The 12,500-nt window shown below is 43.7% G+C and overlaps 1 protein-coding gene across 12 annotated transcripts in view; it reads right to left on the bottom strand.

The window, feature by feature from the left end:
* The window catches only part of sox6 (SRY-box transcription factor 6), a 176,035-nt gene that overhangs the window by 103,050 nt on the left and 60,485 nt on the right, over nt 1–12,500 (bottom strand). For 9 of the 12 annotated variants that reach the window (XM_060866986.1, XM_060866338.1, XM_060866496.1 and 6 more), the window contains 2 exons: nt 8,947–9,193; nt 4,395–4,605 (listed from right to left, as the gene is read on the bottom strand). In XM_060866986.1, coding sequence (XP_060722969.1) covers nt 4,395–4,605; nt 8,947–9,186 — 451 coding nt within the window. In that variant the 5' untranslated portion in view covers nt 9,187–9,193. The remainder of the gene's footprint in view (nt 1–4,394; nt 4,606–8,946; nt 9,194–12,500) is intronic. The other 3 variants (XM_060866913.1, XM_060866668.1, XM_060866257.1) reach the window with 1 other exon arrangement.

The raw sequence follows: 12,500 nt of genomic DNA on the forward strand, positions 1-12,500 counted from the left end.
AACGCTGTCTGATGCCCAGACTTGGAAAAGCTGTGGGTCTCCTTAACTAGACCCATTCTGATTCTCCGAAGTTCTCCTGCCGTCCAAACTACTGTGGGACTGGAAAAATGAAAACGGCACGGCTCGAGCGCATTGTCAGAAATTCCGTTGGCGTTTCAGAGCCAGTAAGGCACTGTTGTGTTGACACAAAAAAACGAAAAAACCCCACAGCGGCATTGTGTTAAGTGAGCTCTGAGCGAGACGGGAGCGGGAGGATCCGAGCCGTGTCTGAGCTTGTGCTTTAGATTTACGGATGAATTTTCTTGACAATTTTATCGATTCGGTTTAAGGCTAAAGTTCGCTGTATAAACAGGACGCGAAAAAGTTTACAGACTCTGAAAGAGCAGTAGTAAAAAAAAAAAAAAGGAGGAGAGTGTGTCTGGATATAGATATATATTGTATATATATATATATATATATATATGTATATATATATATATATATATATATATACATATATATATATATATATATATATATCAGTGTGAAATTGTATTGATCATTACTTCAGTGCTTCAACTGCTCCTGAACCCCCCCTGAAGGTCACCTTCAGCAGAACTGTAATGGATGTTAATTTTTTTCTTCCCTACATTCCATGTTAGTTTATTTCTCCTACCCCACCACCCCCACCCCCTAAACCCCTCTCTGTTTTCTTTCCCTACTTATGCTTGACATTTTTAACTCTTTGACAAGTGTCGTCTAGAGAGTTCTCCATAAATAATGCATTTTACAATAGCCGGTAAATAAGCGGCAGACACAATCGTTAGGCCCGACTGGCCCTGGAGGAGCTTTTACAGTGAAGGTGACTATTCAGCTTAATGCAGTCCTCCGGGCCTGGGGAGGACATTTTCATTCATTAGAGCGGTCACAAGCACTTAAAGCACTTTAAGGACCTGTTAGACGAGTGGAGGGAAGGCAGGATGAAGGAAAAAAAGAGAGGCGAGGAGGAGGAGGGAGCCAACGAGGGACGGAGGCGATTGGCCACGGGACGGGACGGGTTCAGAAGAGGCAGCGGCAAGATGATGATCCAGGGACGACTTCCTCGCCGGCCGCTACTAATAGACCTGATTGAATTTGAGAGCGGTCGACTCTCTGGCTGGCCGTACACATTTAATTAAGTGTGTGCGAGAGAGAAAGAGAGAGAGAGAGAGAGAGAGAGAGAGAGAGAGAGAGAGAGAGAGAGAGAGAGAATCACGAAGTAATGTCGTATCGACCGACTGCACCACCTTAAATGGTGCTTAATGATACTGTGATATTTACTCGAACATCACAAACAGGACGCTAAAACAAACGTATTATGGTCTGGATTACGATGTTCTCAGGCTGCGTGACCTCCTGAACAGAACGAGCAAATTACAACGATTTACAATGAGCAGACACATGGTTCGAATTTAGTCTCAAAGACAAAGCTGCAACAGTTGTTCTCCATGCCTTCGTGTCATCTGGCTGTAAGCTAGGCGATGTTTTTAGCCTTTTAGCCCAGCCTATCCGTCACGACACAAAGACAGAGGCTACTTTTGGAGTCACAATAAAAGGGTTAATTCATGCACACACAGCTGCCTAGCACACTAGATGAAAATTAGCAGCGTTCCCCAGTCCTTTACAGCCAATCAAAGCACTCAGAGCTCTCAGGAAGCTTCACAGAGCCAACGTTAAGGTCACAGTTCTACGCCGAACGCGAGTCCAGGAACTCTTCGAGTTTATTTTCACACGGCGCAAGTGATCAGGGCTCGAGGCCACGTCCGTCTCCATCTCCATTAAGTCCAGATTAACACAGCTGTACACTAGAGCTGAAGCACCCTCTCCTCAGGGCACTAAACATACGGCCTTCGCGATTACAAGCCGCACTTGACCATTTGGATTTCTGCAGAGAACCGGCCGTACCAGCTGGGACTCATTAGCATAAGGCCGCAGCAGCATTAAAACGAGAGCAGGAGATAATGCGCGTGATGAGACGAGACCTTTGCGCTGATGAGGACCTCCAGTTGAACGCGGTTAATCACGGACACGAGCCGGGGGACTCGCGTCGCATCCGCACGTCTACCAAACCGACAGAAAAACAATGATACGTGTGGAATTTCCTCCTGCGTATTGTACGACTCAGTAATAACCATTTTCCAATTCAAATCATGCTTCACAATAAAGATGAGGATGAGATACAAAGGAGGAAATCTTTATGAAAACGTTCCGAGACCGGATGGTCCACCGGATGGTCCACCGTCTCCTACTTCTTCTTCTCACAAATCAAATCCGATCCGAATAAGAAAGCGACATGCTGGATGTCGGGGAATAACAGACAGCCGCGCACTCGAGCACACCGACGCTGTTTATTAAAGAGGGTCGAGGAAAATATTTTTTCGACCTTTGCCAGACTGCACAAGGCCAGCAGCAACGACGAATAAATTATTAGCGAGACTCCGAGAAGAAAACAGGCTGAAAAGTTAGAGAAGAAAAATGATTTTAGTTGAATTAAGGTCTAATTTATTCATGTGATGAAGTGTTCCCCAGACGCTCCAGTGAGTCGAGTGTGTCTCTTGGGAAAAGCCTTGGAGTGAGTGTGTGTTTTTCTCTGTAAGGGTGTGTGTGTATGTGTGTGTGTGTGTGTATATGTGTGTGGTATGCTTGGTTATATTCACTCTTACTTAGTTCTAATTAAGAGTAGAGGCACAATTAAAGGAACTATTCTTAATATTTGTTTTTCTGACATCCTCCTGGCTCCCGAGCGACGTGTTGCTTTAGTCTCTAACACTGGGGATTGAAATAATAATAATAATAATAATAATAATAATAATAATAATAATAATAATAATAATAATAATAATAATAATAATAATAATAATAATAATAATAATAATAATGCACCAAAGCCTGGACTGAAATACAATAAAAATTACTAGTACAAATATAAAAAAGAAACATCTTAAAATGCCTTAACTGCTATATATATATATATCACTAAATATACGTTAAGTCTGAGACACTTTCTATCTTTCTATGATATTAAGATGAGAACATTATTCTTTTTGGTTTTGTTTAAAGTTTTTGTTGTTGTTGTTCTGACCCTTATGATATAAATCGACTCTCTCTCTCTCTCTCTCTCTCTCTCACTCTCTCTCTCTCTCTCTCACTCTCTCTCTCTCTCTCTCACTCTCTCACTCTCTCTCTCTCTCTCTCTCTCTCTATCTCTCTCTCTTTCTCTCTCTGATGGATCAGTCGTGATATTAGAACTATTAAGGGTTGACAGGAGGAAAAGGGGGCGGTTTTTAATTCGCATATTCATGCATATTCATAGGCATTCACATTTTAATCATGATAAAGGTGTACAGATATTCATGTTTTTTTTGTAGCATGCAGAATGTTGTAGCATTGGACCATGTGTGGTAAGCTAGCTAATTAATGATGCGTGTTTATAAAACTGTTGTTTTTATTGTTGTTGTCATTGTTGTGGTGATGTCGTTCTTGACTTGTTTACTTGTGTTCGTTTATTAACCGCTTATATAAATCTCAAAGAATTTTTTTTAAATTGTACCTCATGATATAGGTAGCGATTTTAGAGAGGGTGTTCCCTAATTTGCATATTCATACATATTCATTAATAAACTCTCAAGGTTTGCTTAATAGTGAAACGTAGAGAAAATGTTATATAAACACACATATATATAAACATATATATTATATTATATATATTAATTCATATTTTGTACAAATGTATTATGCAAATAATTAATTTTTAATCTCTTGTGCAGGTTGAGTATCTGGGGGTTGAAAAAATTCAGTGGAGAACCGGGGAAGAGAGAGAGTGAGAGAGAGAGAGAGAGAGAGAGAGAGAGAGAGAGAGAGAGAGAGAGACTTATTTTGGTTAGAGGGTGAGTCGAGTTTTGCGGAATGAATGCTGTCGTCTGTGCTGAAGAATAAAAAGGTAATGTTCCTGGCTTTGGGTCGCTGGCGTGTGTTTTACGGTCTGAGAGTTTGGCTTGGAGCGGTGCAAGGACCACACTTAAGCCTGAGGTGTAGTGCCACCCACTCTTTGTCACACTGGAGCCCGTTCAGAACAAACTGGAAACATGGCCACGTCAGTCCTCCCAGGTTTGAGTGTGTGCCTTGTGTGTGTGTGTGTGTGTGTGTGTGTGTGTGTGTGTGTGTGTGTGTGTGTGAAAATGAGAATATAGATGCAGTGAGAGAAAAGGACACTGATATATGCCTGAAGCTGTCCATGCACAGCTTGTGGGCTCTTGCTAAAGCCATGAATAAGGCACTTGTGCATGAACATGTACAAACACAGATGTCCACATGCGTGCACTTACACTCCTTCACACACACACACACACACATACACACGCTGAGGCCTCTCTTACCGTCTTGCTCTGTCTTTGTCATCTCCTCCAGCTTCTTCTGCTTCAGCGTGTCCACCACGTCGGCCAGGCTCCCTTTGCGACGCTCCGGCGTTCCGAAGGCGGAGGCTCCCAGCAGGTCGCCTCGCTCCCGTGCCCCCTCCTCCGGCTTGTGCGGAGAGGTAGAGTTATTCCGGAAGGAGTAGAGGGAACATACTTTATTGCTGTCTGACTCCTAAAGGAGAAAAACAAAAAGCGAGAGAGGGGAGAGGAGATTGTTTAGGCCTCAAATCTTTTTCTGAGTGTTTTCCCAGATGCCACAAGAGAAAGAAAAAATGAGACCATTTGCAGATCGTCGAGTCGTGAGTTATCGCGACGTTACAAAGAGATTAGAAAATCATTCGATTTGAATGTGTAACATTGTGTACGCAATTCCACGCTAACGTGTCGTTCGAGTCTGTATCGGAGCAACGTGTCGGTCCCTCCAGTAGCTGGCTGCTTTTGCACTGAACCCTGCGGCTGCTCGTAAATCTGAGCCCTGTCTGGAGCTGCTGTTGTTTTGCGATCCCACCTGTGCGTGGTTTAGTGGTTAACTGGCCTCTTGTCTGAGATCTAAACACTCGCTTAACGCTTTCTCTATATTTAAAGCAAGACCAGGAATCTACAAGTTTAAATTCACCCCATAAACAGGTGATGAGAGATTTAAAAAAAAGAAAAAAAAAAAGAAAGTATTATTAAGCATGCACTAATAATCCTAAAGCAGCCCGTTGCAGATCCTCCCAGAATGGCATTGTGAAACTCTGGCAGCTTGTGATTGATGAGGGGCAAAGGAACTGGGAGGAAGGAATTCTGGGTTGGGTCCAAGAAGAGCACAGGATTGCTCCATCCTACTGTATACGGAGCTGCTTAATCCCTGAAAATATGCAGGAATGTGAAGAGCTGAGAGCGGAGAGAGGTTAGCAGATGTGCATGTGGAGCAGCCGGTCTCTGTGCAGTGTGGTGCCCCGGGCACAGACGGACAACAGGGCGTGAGGGCGTGAGGGCGGGGTGATTATGCAGCAGATAATTCAGAGCAATCGCCTGGCACAGGGTTTTACACCCAGGTTATTGCCAGCAACTGCACAGAGACTACATAGATTTTACAAAGACAACACAGAGCCTACATAGAGACTACATACATAGAACATAGAGACTACACAGGGACTACACAGAGACTACATAGAGACTACACAGAGACTACATGAATACTACACAGAGACTACATGGATACTACACAGAGACTACATGGATACTACACAGAGACTACATAGAGACTACACAGAGACTACATGGATACTACACAGAGACTACATAGAGACTACACAGAGACTGCATAGAAAATACACAGAGACTACATAGATACTACACAGAGACTACATAGAGACTACATAGAGACTACATAGAGACTACACAGAGACTACATAGATACTACATAGAGACTACATAGAGACTAAACAGAGACAACACAAAGACTACATAGAGACTACACAGAAACTACATAAAGATTACACAGAGACAACACAGAGACTACATAAAGATAACATAGAGACTACACAGAGACTGTACAGAGACTACATAGAGACTACACAGAGATTACATAAAGACTACACAAAGACTACAACAAAGACTACATAGAAACTACACAGAGACTATACAGATATTGCATGGAGACTACATAGAGACTACACAAAGACTTCACCGAGACTATACAGAGACTACACAGATAGTACATGGAGATTACTTTGAGACAACATAGACTACATAGAGACTACACAGAGACTACATAGAGACTACACAGAGACTACATAGAGACTACACAGAGACTACACAGAGACTACACAGAGACTACATAGAGACTACACAGAGACTACACACAGACTACACAGAGACTACATAGAGACTACGCAGAGACTACATAGAGACTACACAGTGACTACATAGAGACTACATAGAGACTACACAGAGACTACACAGAGACTACATAGAGACTACACAGAGACTACATAGAGACTACACAGAGACTACATAGAGACTACACAGAGACTACATAGAGACTACATAGAGACTACACACTCCTTTCTCTTTCGGTCTTTATCTTTGTTCACACTGTTTCTTTTACAACACAACACCTGTTCCTGTCACACAATTCACAACACGCTACAACAACAACTCTCTCTCCAGCAAACTAACCCTCGGCTTCTCGTCGTTAAAAATAATCTGTGATTTATATGTAAATGAAAAACTCTTCTAAAAAGCAATTCATTTTTCCCTCGTTAGATGAACGTGAAAAGAGAAAGAGCCTGAGCCTGAGAAGATGGAGGAGAAACTCTTTTATATCTTTATAACGCTTTTCCTAATTACACAGATCACACAAAAGTTCTCGTTAATCCAATTACACATGCTGTAATATCGAGCACCTGAGCAACACACCGCATTTACATGAGAGAGAGAGTGAGAAGGAGGAGGAGGAGGAGGAGGAGGAGGAGGAGGAGGAGGAGAGACCACCCAGAAATATACCCCTATGTGTGGTGTGATGAAGCAGAGCCACTGTTAACACCCTGGAATCGATCCGTTTCTATCACAGAAAATGTCGGGAAAAACGCATTTACAGTTCTGAAACTGGAGACTCCTTTCATCATTGTAACGAATGTCTACTAATCCCTCATACACATCGTCACGAACGAGCCGTTACTATAGAAACGATAACTCGAGTGAGTAACGCGTGAATTAGGCGTCACTACCGTCGGAGCTGCTGTAATAGGAAATTAATTAACACCTCCTGACCAATCAGAATCCAGAACTCAGCAGCGCTGCAGTTCTAACCGTCTTTAACCACGTTATTTATTTAAATATTTAAATAAAAATCCTGACCATTAGCTGATACTTGTGATGCAAGAGGAATAATATAATATACCCGTCATAAGACACTCCGGTTCTGTTTAATTCCGGGTCAGTAAATTTGTTTGTGTTCTGTTCCGGATTAAGGGCATTTCGGGTCAGCAGTAAGAGAGGAGGAGACGAATTTCTTTTTCTAAGCAGTAAACAATGAGGTCCTGTCAGAGGCTCTTCAAGTGACTGTGTCCAATAGAGAGAAGCCATAGAGACAGATTACACACACACACACACACACACACACACACTCAAGGACTCCTACTCCTACTCCCACTCTCTCTCTCTCATTGTCTCCCTATTTATAGATTTATAAAATGGCTCTGACGTGAAATGTAATTCGATACTTCGCACTCTGCGACTTCTTCACGCCACGAGGGATCTCCAGCCACTTGCGGATGGCTTTAGACTTCAAAGCCAAACATTTGGCCAAAGTCTTCTTTCCAGAAGTCTCCAAAGGGACACCCCGTTACACACGGGCTTTGTCCTTGGGAGAAAAATCCGTCTGAGCCTGGACTCAGGGTTTAGCATCCGTGTGCACGTGTATATGTGACGGAGAAGCTAGGCGGTGCTGTGCGTCGCTAAAAAATTAATTGCCTTCGGTAGCCATGACAGCGGAGAAACGCTAACCCTTAGAACAGGAACAAAATAAAAAATGTCTCAAAACTCTCAAATTTCTCATGATTCTATTGATCTATTATAGACATTATGTTCTGAAAGTCAAACGTGCATTAAAGGGGCAGTAAGCAACTTTTTTGGAGGGCTGAGATTTAAAAACTATAATTGTTGATCTCAACAACATCAGTAAGCTGTAAAATAAGAGACTGGGCAAAGTCGCCTGTTGTATCAGAGCAAGTGTTCTTTAAAAGGGAGTAGCTAAGAGAGGCTGAAGAGCGAAAGACTATTTATTGCTGCTATAACATAAGTGACAACAGAAAATAAAGGGTTAAAACACTCAAAAAGGTGAACTTCAGGATGTTAACACTGGAAATTCTACTTCATTATTTTACTGTAATAGCTTGACATTGAGGGGGCACGGTGGCTTACACCTCCAGGGTTGGGGGTTTGATTCCCGCCTCCGCCTTGTGTGTGTGGAGTTTGCATGTTCTCCCCGTGCCTCGGGGATTCCTCCGGGTACTCCGGTTTCCTCCCCGGTCCAAAGACATGCATGGTAGGTTGATTGGCATCTCTGGAAAATTGTCCGTAGTGTGTGATTGCGTGAGTGAATGAGAGTGTGTGTGTGTGTGCCCTGCGATGGGTTGGCACTCCGTTCAGGGTGTATCCTGCCTTGATGCCCGATGACGCCTGAGATAGGCACAGGCTCCCCGTGACCCGAGGTAGTTCAGATAAGCGGTAGAAAATGAGTGAGTGAGTGAGTGAGTGAGTGAGTGAGTGAGTGAGTGAGTGAGTGAGTGAGTGAGTGAGCTCCACATTGAGTGTTTTATTCACTAAATATATGACCGAGTCAATGGAACAGAACCTCGGACCTGCGGAACCCACATATCACCCGTCACTCATATACTTAGAACATTAGCGAATCTAGTGAATGTAAATGGTCTGTGGTAGACTCCGTACCCGCTTTCTGGCACCTGGTATGTGTGTGTGTGTGTGTGTGTGTGTGTGGGTGTGTGTGGTTTGTGTTTCTCACCATGCGCTGTTGGGCCGACACCAGGCTGTCCCAGTCAGATTCGGGCGGCACGCTGCTGCTGACGGGAGGCAGTTCCTCGCCGTGCATCTTGCCGTGCAGCAGGTTGTGAATGGGCAGCTGCGGTGCTGCCAGCGGCTCCGTGCCTTCGTCCTTCTCCCAAACCAGGCGCTCCTGACCCGCTCCGTCCTCACCCAAATCTGCACCCGAGGCAAACGGAGAGGTGGCTTGTTTGGAAGACATGATTCTGCTGAGACACGAAGAGAAAACGAGACAGAAGAGAGAAAGTCAGACAGTGCGGAACTTCATTCTTTTCAGATTTTTAAATCAGGACTAAAGAAGCTGAGCTGAGACGTTCTTGAGATTTGCAAAGATCATCTCCAAAGCCCTTGGATTGAACGGCGCTTTCTTTCTAATCCTTTATTTAACGTAAACAGCCGCTGAGTTTTTAAGGCGTCTGATTAACAAGCAAAACAGTCTCGGAGAGAAACGAAAGCTGGAAATCGTTCCCTTCGTCCGTAATAACGTCTATAATAAACATCCAAAGTGTGGCTCATATTAAAGGAGACGCCGTAAAACATTGTTATTTGTTGCTTTTTCTTCTTAAGCACTAATCACGAGCTTGGTGAAGAAAATTTACTTCACCACACAACCAGTTAATTAACTGGCTTTAACAACTCGTCATGCTAGATATAAAATTCCAACTGCGCTGTTTTTTTTTTTTTAGCTTCATCCTCTACAAATGACCAAAGATTTTACTACAGCCCTATTTCACTCTTGCGGGAATAAAATGACTTAAATTAACGAGCAACAGCAAAGTCACCGATGCTCCTCGTGCACCAGGTACGAGACAAGAGGAACGTGAAAAGGATCCGGTTGAAATTTTTGCGAGTGCCGCTTGCCCGCGAGTGCTCCGAGCTCCCTGACAATTAATACACAGCCGCACACACGCTGATCTGTACAATGGGGGAAATTAATACAGAGGGTGCTAATCTAATTAAGCTCTTGGTATAAATAACTGTATCATAAGGCTTTCCTACTGATCTGAAGTGCTGAGAAGCAGCCAGCACATGTTTACTCCTAATCCCCTTTTCCCTGCGTCTGCTCTGTGCGGTTTATCTATGCTGGATATCCAGCAATTAAACAGCACCTCAGGACTCTACACACACCGCTAACTATTAGTCGGGGGAGGGCTACGCTGCACTATGAAGTGAGCGAGACACAGAGAGTTAAAGTTAAATAAAAAAACTATTGGTCAGGTTGGCACCGGAACCAGAGGGCATGGGAATTAGAGGTCAAGGTTCCCTCTGCTGTGCGCTAATGTCTTCTTTTTGCCCGCTGGGAGATAAAAGCAAGGCAGGTTGGGTAATGAAGGCAGCCCAAGGTGTCTCCAGAACTCAATCTCCCAGGTCTGCCAAGTTTTACAGCATGGAGTCCATCAGGGGGATGAAAACAAATCAGATGGACATGGCAAATTAAATTTTTTCCTGCGTCTGTCCACCCTCATCTACCCTGTCTTTCTCTGTTTACACCACTTACCTAGATCTATTCCATATCTACTCTATTCTACCCCATCTACCACCATCCACCTCGATCTATTCCCTGTCTACTTTATTCTACCCATATCTACATCTGTTTACCCCATCTACAGCAATCTGCCACCCATCTACCTCTCTCTATTCCCCATCTACACTATTCTACCCATAGCTACTTCTGTTTACCCCAGCTACTACAATCTACTACCTATCTACCTCTATCTATTCCCCATGTACTCTATTCTAACCCCAAATCTATCTGTTGACCCTGCCTACCACCATCTAACACCCTTCTACCTTCATCTATTCCAGATCTGCTCTATTTTACCCCTCCATCTACCTTTTTTTTACCCCATCTACCAACCACCAATCAGCCATCTATCCAAATTCTATCCCATCCACCTCCATCTACTGCATCCTCCCCTCCCATTTTCCAGTGTCTACCTATTTTGTATACCCATCTATTGTTATTTACCCAGTTAACCCCTTGTACCTTCATCTATTGCCCATACACCCTGTGTCTATCCCTTGTGTACTCATCTATCATTTGTCTACTCTGTTTACCACATTCATACCCTACATATAATCCAATTTCTGCCAAATAACCCCAGCTACATCCATCTATACCCGTCTACCTCTGTATATATCTGTCTATCACTGTCTACTCTGTGAATACTTATCTACCTCTATCTACCACTCATCTACATTCATCTACCCCTTGTTTCCAACCATTTTAGAGTCAGTCTATTCTATCTCAACTCTCCATTGCCATTTTCCTCCATCTACTGTTGTCTACCACCTTGTCTCCATCTATCTACTGTATCTCCATCTACACCCATCTACCCTTCATCTTCAACCATCTACCTCTTGTCTCTATCCATCTACACACATCTACCCTTCATCTTCAACCATCTACTGTATCCCTTGTCTCTATCCATCTACACCCATCTACCCTTCATCTTCAACCATCTACCCCTTGTCTCTATCCATCTACACCCATCTACCCTTCATCTTCAACCATCTACCCCTTGTCTCTATCCATCTACACCCATCTACCCTTCATCTTCAACCATCTACCCCTTGTCTCTATCCATCTACACCCATCTACCCCTCACTTCCATCCATCTACCCCTCATTTCCATCCATCTACCCCTTGTCTCTATCCATCTACACCCATCTACCCCTCATTTCCACCCATCTACCCCTCATTTCCATCCATCTACCCCTTGTCTCTATCCATCTACACCCATCTACCCTTCATCTTCAACCATCTACCCCTTGTCTCTATCCATCCACACCCATCTACCCCTCATTTCCATCCATCTACCCCTTGTCTCCAACCATCTATACCCATCTATTTTCATGTACCACTCATACATAGTAAATCCATCTACTCCTTGCCTACATCTATCTATACCCATCTTCCTCTGTATATATCTGTCCATCACTGCCTCCTCCTCATTTCCATCCATCTACCCCTCATCTCCAACCATCAACACCCATCTACCTCCATCTTCCCCTTGTCTCGAACCAACTATACCCATCTTGTATACTCGTATCTGTTTATTGCCATCTTCCTCATCTACCCCTTGTCTACATCTAAATACACCCTGTCTGGCACCATCTACTGCTGTCTACCACGTATACACCCATCTACCCTTTATCTTCAACTATTTACCCCTCGTCTACATTCATCAATCGCCATCTACTACCATCGAAGCCTGTCTACACCCAGCTCTCTTCTCTCCACTCACTTCTCTGGAAAAAGAACAACTATTTCATTTGTGCCATCCATCCATCCACACAGACACACACACACACACACACACACACACACACACACACACACTCGAGTGAGCACTTAAAGCAACCCGTGCTTTCGATATGAATCGTTAAATGCAGTTCATTAATTAGGGCAGCTTGCAGCCTGGAACAATACGAGCGTTTGTGATGATCAGACACATCCACACAGTCGCGTGACGGACGACTCAGACAATAGACGGCTGTGGAAGTTAATCAAAC

Source organism: Tachysurus vachellii, chromosome 1, assembly GCF_030014155.1.
Source record: "Tachysurus vachellii isolate PV-2020 chromosome 1, HZAU_Pvac_v1, whole genome shotgun sequence".
Lineage (NCBI taxonomy): Eukaryota > Metazoa > Chordata > Actinopteri > Siluriformes > Bagridae > Tachysurus > Tachysurus vachellii.